The sequence below is a fragment of the Mobula hypostoma genome, chromosome 10, assembly GCF_963921235.1.
Source record: "Mobula hypostoma chromosome 10, sMobHyp1.1, whole genome shotgun sequence".
NCBI classification, from domain to species: Eukaryota; Metazoa; Chordata; class Chondrichthyes; order Myliobatiformes; family Myliobatidae; genus Mobula; species Mobula hypostoma.
In genome coordinates, this window is record NC_086106.1 from 135432863 (window position 1) to 135447181 (window position 14319).

General features: G+C 44.2%; 1 protein-coding gene across 4 annotated transcripts in view; it reads right to left on the minus strand.

Annotated features, from left to right (window-relative positions):
• Positions 1-14319, minus strand: part of hprt1 (hypoxanthine phosphoribosyltransferase 1) — a 29969-nt gene that overhangs the window by 14972 nt on the left and 678 nt on the right. For 2 of the 4 annotated variants that reach the window (XM_063061203.1, XM_063061205.1), the window contains exon 2: positions 11326-11432. In XM_063061203.1, the coding sequence (XP_062917273.1) occupies positions 11326-11432 (107 nt within the window). Of the gene's footprint in view, positions 1-11325; positions 11433-12657; positions 12844-14319 lie in introns of those variants that run through there. The other 2 variants (XR_010019561.1, XM_063061202.1) reach the window with 2 other exon arrangements.

Here is a 14319-nt window from a genome sequence, read left to right on the forward strand (position 1 = left end):
TGTTTGTAACTTCTAGCATTTTTTAATGACTTGCACTGTACTGCTACCACAAAACACATCTCACGACATGTCAGTGATGATAAACCACATTCTAATGGCATGACTAGCAAGTTTGCAGATATTAGAGGGTCTTGGTCAAATTGAAGCAGATTACAAGGAATTGAGAAGAGACTTTGATCAAGTAGGGAGAAATGCTGAGGAATCAAAATTAGTTTTCACTGTGGTACTGCATTTTTGGCAGTTAAAGTGACAGTGAATGACAGGGCACTGACAAGTGTTGTAGGATTCGAATTTGAATTTATTTAAATCTTACATCCATCCCACTACATTAGAGAATAAAAACCTTTGCGTTATGACTCCGTCGCAACATACAGACGTGAATTTACAAGTCTAATGGCTTGTAGAAAGAAGCTGTCCCGTAACCTGTTGGTCCTGGCTTTAACACTGTGGTACCGTTTGCCAGACCAGAGCAGCTGAAAAAGTTTACAGTTGGCGTGACTGGTGTTCCCAATGATCTTCCAGGCCCTCTTCACACACCTGCTGCTGTAAATGTCCTCAATGGAGTGAAGTTCACATCCACAGATGTACTGGGCTGCCCATACCACTCTCTGCAGTGCCTAGCGATTAAGGCTGGTGCAGTTCCCATACTAGATGGTGATATAGCCAGTCAGGATGCTCTCAATGGTGCCCCTGTAGAAGGTCTTAAGGATCTGGAGGCTCATGCCGAACTTCTTCAGTTGCCTGAGATGGAAGAGACACTGTTGTGCTTTTTTTGCCACACAGCTGGTGTGCACAGTCAAGGTAAGATCATCAGTGATGTGTATACTGAAGAACTTGAAACTACTTAGCCTCTCAACTGCAGACCCACTGATGTCAATCGGGGTGAGCCTCTCTCTATTTCTCCTGTAATCCACGGTCAGCTTTTGTTTTTTAGACATTGAGGAAGAGGTTATTATCCTGGCATCACTGTGTCAGGGTGTCAACCTCTCCTTGGTAGGCTGTATCATTATCGTTAGGCCAATCAAAGTCGTGTCATCTGTGAACTTGATCAGCAGATTGGAGCTGTGTGTGGCAGCACAGTCATGGGTATAAAGGGAGAAGAGAAGGGGACTCAGAAGGGCAGAGGTGATGAAGCCCATCCTCACCACCTACCGGCGATCCGATAGGAAGTCCAGGATCAGGCTGTACAAGGCAGGGTGCAGACCAAGGTCTCTGAGGTTCCTGTCCAGTCTGGGGGGGAATTATGATGTTGAATGCTGAACTGTAATCCAGAACAGCATTCTAAGATATGCATCCCTCTTCTCCAGGTGAGCAAGGACAGTGTGTAGTGCTGTGGCTAAGGCACCATTGGTAGACTGGTTCTGTCTGTAGGTGAATTTTAGGGGGTCCAGTGTGGGCGGTAGCATGCTGCAGATGTAGTCTTTAACCAGCCCCTCAAAGCATTTGCTTATAATTGAGCTGAGTGTGACAGGGTGCCAATCATTCAGGCATGCTACCTTGGTTTTCTGAGCTACAGGAACAACGACGGACGATTTGAAAGAGGATGACGCTACACATTGGGAGAGGGAGAGATTAAAAATGTCTGTAAACACACCAGCCAGCTGTTGAGCACACAATTTGAGGACATGTGCTGGGATGCCGACCGGCCCCACTGCCTTGCAGCTGTTCACACGCTGGAATGTTCTACGTACCTCAGCCTCAGAGTTGACAAAGGTGCAGGCCTCGTCGGCGTCTCTCCTTGGGGTTTCAGTCTTATCAACTTCGTAACAAGCGTCAAAAGCATTTAGCTTGCCCGGGAGCAAGGTAGCAACGTTGGCTGTACTGCTGCATTTTCTCTTGAAGTCTGCAATGGTATGCAGTCCTTGCCATACGCTGCGTGACTGTTGCAGAGTTGTGACTGGATTTTATCTGTGTTGCAGGTACAAGTGCATACGTCACTGAAAGCAGCTGCACAAGTAGGTAAAGGCAGCGTTTAGCGTGCTAGCCTTCGTGAATAAGGGCATCGAGTTTGGGAGTTGGGACATGATTTTACAGTTATCATGTACAGTTTTGATCACCCTGTTCCAGGAAAGATAGAAGAGAAGAAATCTATGAGGATGCCCCCTGGGCTAGAGGGCCAGAGTTATGAGGAGAGGTTGGCTATGATAGATCTTTATTCTTTGGAGCGCAGGAGAATGAGAGATGACCTCAGAGGCTGATAAAATCATGATGGGTACGGATAAACTGAACAGTTACAGTCTTTTCCCCAGGGCTGGGGAGTCCAAAACTAGAGGGCATAGAAACAGATAGAAGGGGAGAGATTTAAGAGACCCGAGAGGAAACTATACACAGAGGGTAGTGAGTACCTGGGATGAGATACCAGAGGAGTAATTGAGGCAGATACAATTGTGGAGAGGCTTGGAGAGTTATGGGTTGAATGTGGGCAACTGGTACTTGAAGGTAGGATGCTGCAGTTAGGCTGCAGGGCCTGTTACTGTGCTGTATGACTCTATGACGCGTTTCCTGCAGCCTAAAGCTTTTCTCCGCAAGCACACGGGCAATTCTTGCAGAGTTCTTTATCATGCCCAGTACTTTTAAGTCTAAATCATTAATACATTACAAAGAAAGAATAATGTTGAGTACTGTGACCCCACACAGGTAGCAGCTTCCATTCACTGGTTCTAAGTAAAATGATTAGAAGAGCAATAATGAAGATATCATTTCCCTAGCTGCCCTCTTAAACTTATATTGTGAGGGAATCCAGGAGTGTCCCTATTAACTGTTTGAAGAGAGACAGAGAGAGACATTTATCATTGATGGTTTGTTTGGAAAGGAGAGCGAGACGAAGATTGACGGTTGAACTGACACGGGAGTTAACTCTGGAGTTTTACTTCGGAAATAAAAACTGAGCAGCTCGAAGATTGCTATGGTGACCAACAGGACATTATCGATGTTACTTCCAAGGACTTGTTGCCTGCTCGCATTCCTTTACAGATAAAGGAAGGAAGGACTCTTTGAATGACAGGTGATGCTCAGCCTGGTGAGATAAATAGGAGGTCAGATGGTACAGACCTCAGACACATGGTCAGGACACTGAGTGAGCATTGTTGTGCCTGCAGAGAAAGTGGGTTTTGGAGGATTCATCAGACGGATTGATCCCAAGTTGCTCTGCCAGTGAAAATTCAAAGGCAAGACCAGTGGGGAGTTGTCCATGTGTCCAACCCTGGCCTGGGTAGACAGCTCAACCACACTGAAGTACGGTCCCCATTGTTGTTAAGTCACTGTCGGTGACTTGTGAAGGATTTCGGAGGACGACGAGAAGAGTCGACAGCAACAGCTCACCTGAAGATTCTACTCAACACTCTCTCTCTCTCCCCATTGCTATTCAACTACATACCACGAACTGAACTGAACTGTACTCAACATCGTAAGACTGTATCTTTTTACCCCTAGACTTGAAGAAGCTTGGTTTTCATACACATTTCTCCACACTTACTGATTTACATATATATATAATTCTTGCTAACCTGTTTGATTTATCTTCACTTAAGTTTACTGTATTGTGTAGTTATTAATAAATATTATTAGTTATTAGCAATACTAGACTCCAAAGTAGTTTCTATTTCTGCTGGTTTCTTTATTCCCGTCATGGGGTACGTGACAAAATTGGGGGCTCGTCCGGGATATGAACAAATTGGTCGGGAAGCTGGTTTGAATTGATTGGGGAAAATCCCTTTTTATTTGGACTTTTGATTTGGTTGTGTGGAAAAACAGCAGAAATGGATGTTGCGGGATTTCTGGAATCGCCAGACCCCATGTCCTTGAAGAAGGCTAGGAAATATGAGTTGCGGGACATTGCTAAGGAAGTGAATGTTAAGGTAAAGAGAGGTAGGACGAAAGCAGAAATTCAAAGGAAAATAGCTGAGTATTATGTCTCTATACGGACATTTGAAGAGAGGGAGTTAAGGAAGTTTCCTGTGGTGAAGGAGGAGGTCGAGGTCCACCTGGAACAATTAAGGATAGAGAGATTGAAATTAGAGAGAGAAGAGGCAGGGAAACAGAGAGAGGAGGCAGTGAGCATTTGAAAGGGAGAGATGGCAACAGAACGCTCAGATGGCAAACCGTGAGGAGGGGTTTAGTGTCAGTCGATAAATTAGGTTAGTACCTCCATTTGATGAAGCAGAAATTGATAGGTATTTCCTACATTTCGAGAAAGTGGCCCGTAATCGGGAGTGGCAGCGGGGGCAGTGGGCGGTGTTATTACAGAGTGTGGTTAAGGGGAAGGCTCAGCAAGCATATGCAGCCCTGTCTCTCGAAGACGCAAAGGATTATGATAAAGTGAAGGATGCTGTGTTTAAGGCTTATGAGTTAGTCCCGGAGGCGTACAAACAAACGTTTCAAGGTTTGAGAAAATCCTGGAACCAAACATATGTGGAGTTTGCCCATGAGAAACGGGTATACTTTGATCGGTGGTGTGCTTCAAAAGAGGCGAATGAGAATATTGGTAACTTGAAAGAGTTAATGTTGATTGAAGAGTTTAAAAACTGCGTCTCGGCTGAGATAAGGACGCACTTAGATGGAAAAGGGGCAGCGACACTGTCAGAAGCTGCTGTTAGCAGATGAATATGCCCTAACTCAAAGTTAAATTTTTCCCCACTAAGAGTAACCCACAAGGGAGTAGAGATAATCCACCGGCTAAACCAGAGAGTAAACCGGGGATTAGTGATAAAAGTAAGAAGGAAGGGAAACAGCCGGGGGAAAAATTTCCCAGTTTTAAGTGTTACTGTTGTGGAAAACCTGGCCATGTGGCGTCAAATTGTTTTGCTATGAAAAGGGGGAAAGGAAAGGAGAAAGAGAAAACCCCAACTGGCTGTGTTCAGATGGCTAGAATACCGCTGAAGAAGTAGGGGTCGAACCCTGTTCAGGAAGGACTCGATAGGTTTATTTCAGAAGGATTTGTGTCAGTGAAGGTTCCAGTAAGAATCTGGAGAGATACTGGAGCTTTCCAGTTACTGATACTAAAGAATGTTTTGGAATTTGGTGCGGAGACAGATACTGGAGAAGTAAACATCATTAAGGGCATTGGAAAGGGAACAGAGGGATGCCTTTGCACAAGATAACCTTGAAATGTGACTTGGTATCGAAACCAGTCATAATAGGGGTCCGATCTGAGCTACCGATAGACCATGTTGATGTCTTACTTGGTAATGACCTTGCAGGTGGGGATGTTTACCCAGTAGTTCAGCTCACAAGTAAGCCTGCTGCTGCTGAGGACCCACCCAGAGATGCTGATGTGTATCCTGCATGTGCAGTGACACTAAGCATGTCCAGAAAGGCTGCTGCTGCTAATATTGATTTATCTGAGACTTTCCTACCGTCCCTATACCAACAGGATTTAGGGAGTAGTAAGGCTGAGGAGAACAAGAAGGAGTGGAAAGACCTGTCCTTGTCAAGGAAGGAGTTTATAGAGGAGCAGAATAAAGATTCTGAAAATGTGGCTTTAAAAGAGACAGCTCTCTCTAAGGATGAAATTCAGAAAGAGACAGTGGGATATTACCTTAAAGATGGGGTGTTGATAGGGAAGTGGAGACCAGCCACTGTGCCTGCGAGTGAGAATTGAGCTATTGTGCACCAGGTGGTGGTTCCAAAGATTTATAGGGTTGAAATTTTAAACCTGGCCCATAAGATGCCTTTAGAGGGACATTTTGGAATAAAAAAGACAGTGCACAGGATCATGAGGGAGTTTTATTGGCCTAACGTGAGGAGAGATATTGTCAATTACTGTAGACGGTGTCATACGTGTCAGGTGGTGGGAAAACCTAACCAGGCCATTCCAAAAGCACAACTTCAGCCAATACCTGCTTTTGCTGAACCTTTTTCCAGGGTCATAGTGGATTGTGTAGGTCCTTTGCCAAAGACTGCAGCTGGTAATCAGTACTTGTTAACAATAATGTGTGCTGCATCTAGGTTCCCAGAAGCTGTGCCCCTCAGAAACATCCAGGCCAAGACCGTGGTAAAAGCCCTCAGCAAGTTTTTTGCACTGGTAGGCTTACCTAAAGAAATTCAATCTGACCAGGGTAGCAACTTCACTTCAAAAATATTCCAGCAAGTAGCTTCTGAGCTGGGAGCTCAACAGATTGTGTCATCTGCCTACCACCCCGAGCCTCAAGGGGCTCTGGAGAGGTTTCATTCCACTTTAAAAACTATGATTAAGACCTACTGCCATGAGAATGACAAGGATTGGGATGAGGGGATACACTTACTACTTTTTGCTGTGAGGGACGCCATTCAAGAGTCCTTGGGGTTCAGCCCATTTGAGCTCATTTTCGGCCATAGGCCCAAAGGACCTTTGACCTTGCTCAGGGAGCAATGGTCTAACCCAGAAGTGTGTGTCAGCGTGTTAGACTATGTTTTAAAATTCCGAGAAAGGCTTAACAAGGCCTGTGACCTTGCCAGGAAGAATCTGCAGCACTCCCAAATTAAAATGAAACATTGGTTTGATAAGAGAGTGAGGGAGCAAGTGTTTGAAGTTGGAAACAAAGTACTGGTGCTGTTCCCTCTTGCGACCAACCCCCTCCAAGCAAAATTCCATGGGCCCTACCGCATAGTGAAGAAAATTGATTCTTTGAATTATGTTATTGAAACTCCTGATAGGAGGAAGGCCACACAGCTAGTCCATGTTAATATGTTGAAATCGTATCATGATGCTGAGGCAGTACCAGTAGGGATGACCACGAAAACAAGGGAGACTGAGGAAGTTGATAATGAGGGGAAAAAATCATTTCACTAAACTGAGTATTGTGTCCACGAGACTTACGAATTCCTTTATCTTAAAGGACCTTACTGATAAGGTTTGTCATTTGGGGCCTGCACAAAGAGAGCAATTGCAGGAGCTAATTAGGAAGCACAAAGATTTATTTCCTGACACACCCAAGATGGTGCACTGGGGTAGTGCATGATGTCATTCTAAATTCTGCCCAGCCCATTAAACAACATCCTTACAGAATGAACTTCAAGAAAAATAAAGAAGTTGAAAAAGAGATCGGGTACATGCTAGCAACCGGTATTATTAGGCCATCTACCTCAGACTGGACGTCACCATGCGTCCTTGTGCCTAAACCGGACGGTAGCATGAGATTCTGTACTGACTACTGGAAAATTAATGCCATAACCAAGACGGATGCTTATCCTATCCCCAGAGTGGATGACTGTGTTGATAAAGTGGGAAAGGCTAAGTACCTCACGAAGATTGATCTGTTGAAGGGATACTGGTGTGTTCCATTGACTGACGGGGCCAGAGAGCTCTCAGGGCTGTATGAATACAATGTTTTGCCCTTCGGGATGAAAAATGCACCAGGGACATTTCAAAGAATGATCAATTTGGTGATTAGAGGGTTAGAAAACACAGAGGCCTATATTGATGACCTAGTGGTCTGGAGTGACACATGGGAAGAACATATTGCAGCGGTAGAGAAACTGTTTGATAGACTTTAAGGCCAATCTTACGGTGAACCTTGCTAAAAGTGAGTTTGGCCATGCCACAGTCACATATCTGGGTTATGTGGTGGGCCAAGGCCAGCTGGCTCCTGTACAGGCCAAGGTTCAAGCGATTGCTGAAGTTCCTGTTCCAACTAACAAGAAAGCTTTGAGGTTTTTAGGGATAGTTGAGTATTATAGAAAATTCTGTAAGAACTTTGCTGACATTGCTCTTCCCCTAACAAAACTCCTAGGGAAGAGTGAAAGGTTTGCATGGAATGACCTCCGCCAAGAGGCATTTGAACCCTTGAAAACCATCCGCTGTTATCATCCTGTGCTCAAAGCACCGGATTTCTCAAAATCATTTTCGATTGCAACAGACACTAGTGATGAAGCTGCTGGGACAGTACTGTTACAGAAGGGTGCAAATGATATTGAACACCCAGTAGCTTATTTCTCAAAGAAATTTAATGTGAACCAGAAAAATTATTCCACCGTTGAGAAGGAATTATTGGCACTTATTCTGGCCTTGCAACATTTTGAGGTTTATATTTGTCCCGCTCAAAGACCTCTTGTGATTTACACAGATCACAATATTTCTGCTGGTTTCTTTATCACCGTCACGGGGTACGTGACAATACCATGCTGCACTATACCTGTGAACTGATACCCTTCAGCCCAACTGTTCTATGCTGACCAAGATTCTCATCCAAGCTAGTCCCACTTGCCTATCTGTGACCAATACCCCTCCAAATGTTTCCATCCATATACCTGTCCATGGGTTTTTTAAATGTCGCTAATATCAGCCTCAGCCACTTCAGCTGCCAGCTTGTTGTTTACGGGAAGATGTTTATTTGGATTTTCACAAGGCCTTTGATAAGGTGCCTCTTAAAGACATGCTGAGATTGGAGAAGGTCCAGAGGTTCATGAGAATGACTGCAGGAATGAAAGGGTTAACATACAAAGATTGTTTGATGGCTCAGGGCCTGTACTCTCCAGAGTTTTGATGCAAGAGGGGGATATCTCATTGCACAATATCTTAAAAAAACTGAAGAGTGGATGGGGAGAGGATGTTTCCTATAGTCGGGGAGTCTAGAACCATAAGGTACAGCCTCGGAATAGAAGGACGTCTCATTAGAACAGAGATGAAAGGTATTTATTTAGCCAGAGAGTGGTGAATCTGTGGGATTAATTGCTACAGACAGCTGTGAAGGTCAAGTCACTCTGTATACTTAAGGCAAAGGTTGATAGGTTCTTGATTAATCAGGGATCAAAGGTTATGGGGAGATGGCACAAGAATAGGGTTAAAAGAAATAATAAATCAGTCAAGAGATATTGAGGTCCTATTAAGAGAAAACAAAAGGAGATGCATAGCAGGTAGGGGCAAGTCGGACAAATGAGGTGTCTATGGAGTACAAGAAATGCAAGAGAACACCTAAGAGACAAATCAGGAAGGCATGAATTTGCTCTAGCAGACAAGGTGAAGGAGAATCCTAAGGGATTCTACAGATATGCTAAGAGCAAAAGGATTGCAAAGGACAAAACTGGTTCTCTGGAAGACCAGAATGGTAACGTGTGTGTGGAGCCAAAACAGATGGGGGTGATCTTAAATGAATTATTTGCATCTGGATTTACTCAGAGTCTAAGAAGTGAGGCAAAGTGGCATCAATTTCATGGACCCTGCACACATTACAGAGAAGGTAGTGTTTGCTACCAAGGCAAATCAGGGCAGTTAAATCTCCAGGGTCTGATAAGATGCTCCCTTGGACCCTATGGGAGGGAAGTGCAGAAACTGCAGGGGCCCGAACAGAGATAATTGAAACACCTTAGCAACAGAAGAGGTACCAGAGGGTTGGAGGATAGCCAATGTTACTCCGCTGTTTAACGAAGGCTCTAAACAGAAACCAGGGAATTATAGGCTGGTGAGTCTCACATCAAATGTGGGAAAATTATTGAAAAGCATTCCAAGGGATATTTGGATAGACATAGACTGATTAAGAATTGTCAACATGGGTTTGTGCATGGTAGGTCATGTCTAACCAATCTTAAAGAGTGTTTCGAGGAAGTTACCAAGAAAGTGGATGAAGGCAAGGCAGTCGATGTTGTCTGCGTGGACTTTAGTGAGGCATTTGACAACATCCCACATGAGAAGCTAGTCATTCAGGATGAGGTAGTAAATTGGATTAGACACTGGCTTTGTGGGGGGAGCCAGAGTGGTAGCAGAGGGTTGCCCCTCTGACTGAAGGCCTGTGACTAGTGGTGTGCCGCGCCACAGGGATTGTCGCTAGGTCTGTTATTGTTTGTCATCTATATCAATGATCTGGAGAATAATGTGGTTAACTGGATCAGCAAATTTGCAGATGACACAAAGATTAGGGGTGTAGTGGATAGTGAGGAAGGACATCATAGCTTTCAGAGGGATCTGCATCAATGGGAAAAATGGCAGGTGGAATTTAATGGAGACAAGAGTGAGGGTTTGTATTTCGGTAGGACGAACCAGGGTAGGTCTTACACAGTGAACAGTAGGACACTGAGAAGTGTGGTAAAACAAAGGGATCTGGAAATACAGGTCCATAATTCATTGTAAGTAGCATCACTGGTAGATAGGGTTATAAAGAAAGCTTTTGGCACAATGGTCTTCATAAATGAATGTACTGAGTACAGAAGATGGGATGTTATGATGAAGATGTTTTGTATAAGATGCTGATGAGGCCTAACTTGGGAGTATTGTGTGCAGTTTTGGTCACCTACCTACAGGAAAGATGTAAACAAGCTTGAAAGAGTGCAGAGAAAATTTACAAGGATGTTGCTGGGCCTGGAGAACCTGAGTTATCAGGAAAGACTGAATAGGTTAGGACTGCATTCTATAGAATATAGAAGACTGAGAGAATATTTGACGGAGGTATAAAAAATTATGTGTCTATATAGGGTAAATGCAAGCAATTTTTTTCCACTGGACTTCAACTGGAGGTCATGGGTTAAAGGTGAAAGGTGAGAAGTTTAAGGGGAACACAAGGGAAAACTTGTTCACTGTGTCATCGAGTGTGGAATGAGCTGCCAGCACAAGTGGTGCACGCATGGTCAATTTCAATGTTTTAGAGAAGTTTGGATAGTAGGGGTAGAGAGGCCTATGGTCCCAGTGCAGGTTGATGGGAGCAGGCAGATTAAATGGTTTTGGCATAAACTAGTTGGGCCGAAGGGCCTGTTTCTGTGCTGTACTTCTCTACAATTCTATTAAGGAATGGCAGAGCAGACTCAATGGGACAAATTGTCTAATTTTTTTCCAATGTCTTATGGTCTTACTCCATATACAGACCAGCCCCTGTGTGGAAAGCAAAAGACTGTCAGGTTCCTATTACCCTATGCCCTCTATTTCTTGATTACCCAACCTGCAAAAAGATTGTACACGCATACTTGTTCAATGATATTTTGTTCTCTTAATTATTTGTTTTACGTACACCCTCTACATATAAAATTATGAGGGATAAATGCAAGCAGGCTCTTTCCACCGAGGTGAAGTGAGGCGAGAACTAGAGGGCATAGGTTAAGGATGCCTTAATATTTCAGTTTCCCTAGTGAGTGATAGTTCGGCATGAACGAGCTGAGCTGAAGTGCCTGTTTCTGTGCTGTAGCGCCTATGACTACTCCTTACAGACATATGCATTTTTTCACTTCTCTATACCTGACAGGTGCTTTTTGTTGTCAATATCAACATCCAGGCTTCCTTGGACTCACGGTCCACAGCTCTCACCCTTTTTTGACCTGAACTCTGATTTTGGAATCTCCACCACTTTCAAATGCTAGACCAATCACCCTGTTAGAGGCATGGTTGAACTAAAGATACATTTTGAACATGAAAGACTACTTTACCTGTCCATGATCAGACCATGAGGAATAAATACTCTCTCCAGATCATTCAAATAATGCTTAGGAATACAAAACAGATCGAGGTCATAGCCTTGTTCATCATCGGTGATCTGCAAGATACAAAATCCTTCAGACCCACAAATAACACCTCTCATCATTGGCAAAAAAATGCATTTTTCCCCAAAAGGACTCGACAACAGTATGATTAAAGCCAATGAATCACAGCAGGGTCCTTAGACTTCTCACCATTCCAGCATTATGGCAGAAGAGGCTCAGCCAAAGAGAATACCAATCAAAAGGCGCAAGAGACTATTAGACCTAGCAGGTTTATTCTAGTTTTACAGAACAACCCATTAATGTCATTTCCCTGCACCCTCTTTTCTCATTTGCACTACTAACTGTCCCACTCATCTACACATGGCAATTTACAGTTGCCAATTTGGGATGTGGAAGAAATTTAAAAATTGGGAGATACCACATGGTTACTGTGGGAATGTGCAAACTCTACACAGGCAGCACCAGAGGTCAGAATCAAAGCTGGGTCACTGATCAGAGTAGTGGTAAAGAGTTAGAGTTTTACAACAGAAACTCCTTTCAGCCCAATTCGTCTAGGTCAATCCACCCATCCACCGCTTCTCATCCCAATTGCCTGCATTTGGGCCATATCTGTCCAAACCTGTTCAATCCATGTATCTGTTCCGAAATTACCTAAGTATTTTAATTGTTTTTAGTTAACTGATATTCTCCAATTCCAGTGAGCCCAAAGTACAATCTCAAAGATTACTCCCCATTTCCAAGTTGCACATACATAAAAGCCTTGTTGAGTAGTTCCCTATCGTAACCTCTCCTAGTACTGCCATGATGCTCTCTTAATAAACTTCTTCCTTGGAACACGTAGCTGCCAGTCTTGCCCATCCCTCAACCTTGTTTCTGTAACAGTCATAACGTACTAGACATAGACATACTTTATTGATCCCGAGGGAAATTGAGTTTCGTTACAGCTGCACCAACCAACAATAGAACATAAATATAGAAATACAAAAACCACAAACAATCAAACAACAATATGCAAACTATGCCAGATGGAAATAAATCCAGGACCAGCCTATTGGCTCAGGGTGTCTGACCCGCCACGGAAGGAGCTGCAAAGTTCAATGGCCACAGGCAGGAATAACCTCCCACGACGCCCAGTGTTGTATCTCAGTGGAATACAGCTGGAGTCCAACAGCAAAAAGTTCAATATCCGGGCTACAAACACGTTCCTCAATCGCATGACCAGGATTGCACCATCCATTGTTAACCAGAACAGCAAGACCCCAACTCCTTTACGCTTACCGCTCTCAGTGCACTTCCAGTCAGCCCGAACGGTCTGGAAGCCCTCCATGGAAGTTTTGGTCGGGTATGACCACGTGCAGTCCAAGTGGAGAACTCCTCTTCTCCATAAGTCTCTGTTGTCTCGACCCGGTCCTCTCTCCTCGCCTTTCTGATCCCCCTCTGCATCCTCTGTGTGTTTTCCTCCAGATTTCAGCCGGGATGTCCGCCGCTCTGCTCACTAAACCAGCCGGCATAAGCACAATCAGCTGGTCCCTAGAATAAACAATGCGACCATACTGCTGCCTTGCTAATGAGACCTGTCCAAATGTTACTATTTCCAGCGCTAAAAACGCTAATAAAACTCTCTCCACCAGCATGTTAGAGAGGGTGCAGCTTCAACATGTTACCGTGAAAAAAATACAACAAATAACGTAAGATGAGGTTGAGTACAGGGCTACTGTAGGAAACTTTGTCACATGGTGTGAGCACAATTATCTGCAGCTTAATGTGAAAAAGACTAAGGAGCTGGTGGTAGACCTGAGAGCTAAGGTACCGGTGACCCTTGTTTCCATCCAGGGGGTCAGTGTGGACATGGTGGAGGATTACAAGTACCTGGGGATACAAATTGACAATAAACTGGACTGGTCAAAGAATACTGAGGCTGTCTACAAGAAGGGTCAGAGCCGTCTCTACTTCCTGAGAAGACTGAGGTCCTTTAACATCTGCCAGACGATGCTGACGATGTTCTACGAGTCTGTGGTGGCCAATGCTATCATGTTTGCTGTTGTGTGCTGGGGCAGCAGGCTGAGGGTAGCAGACACCAACAGAATCAACAAACTTATTCCTAAGGCCAGTGATGTTGTGGGGATGGAACTGGACTCTCACGGTGGTGTCTGAAAAGAGGATGCTGTCTAAGTTGCATGCCATCTTGGTCAATGTCTCCCATCCACTACATAATGTACTGGGTAGGCACAGGATTACATTCAGCCAAAGACTCATTCCTCCAAGATACAGCACAGAGCGTCACAGGAAGTCATTCCTGCCTGTGGCCATCAAACTTTACAACTCCTCCTTTGGAGGGTCAGACACGCTGTGCCGATAGGCTGGTCCTGGACTTATTTCATAATTTACTGGCATAATTTACATATTACTATTTAACTATTTATGGTTCTATGACTATTATTTATGGTGCAATTGTAACGAAAACCAATTTCCCTCTGGGATCAATAAAGTATGACTATGACCATGTTAAAAAAGTAAGAAAACTAGTCGGAACGGCAGTAACAGGCTTATGCACGACCAGCGCATGCGCACAGAACAATACTGATCCATGCCCTGAGTTCACCAACCTTCTAGTCCTATTCTAGCAACATACATCAAAGTTGCTGGTGAACGCAGCAGGCCAAGCAGCTATTCTAGTCCTGACGAAGGGTCTCGGCCCGAAACGTCAACTGTACCTCTTCCTAGAGATGCTGCCTGGCCTGCTGTGTTCACCAGCAACTTTTATGTGTGTTGTTACCAACCTTCATTGGCAGACGTGTTGCATTAAGACAAACCAGACAAAATCTGCAGATGCTGGAAATCCAAGTAACAGACACAAATAGCTGGAGGAACTCAGCAGGCCCATCATCCTGATGACGGGTCTCGTCAGAAACGTCGACTATACTCTTTTGCATTGATGTT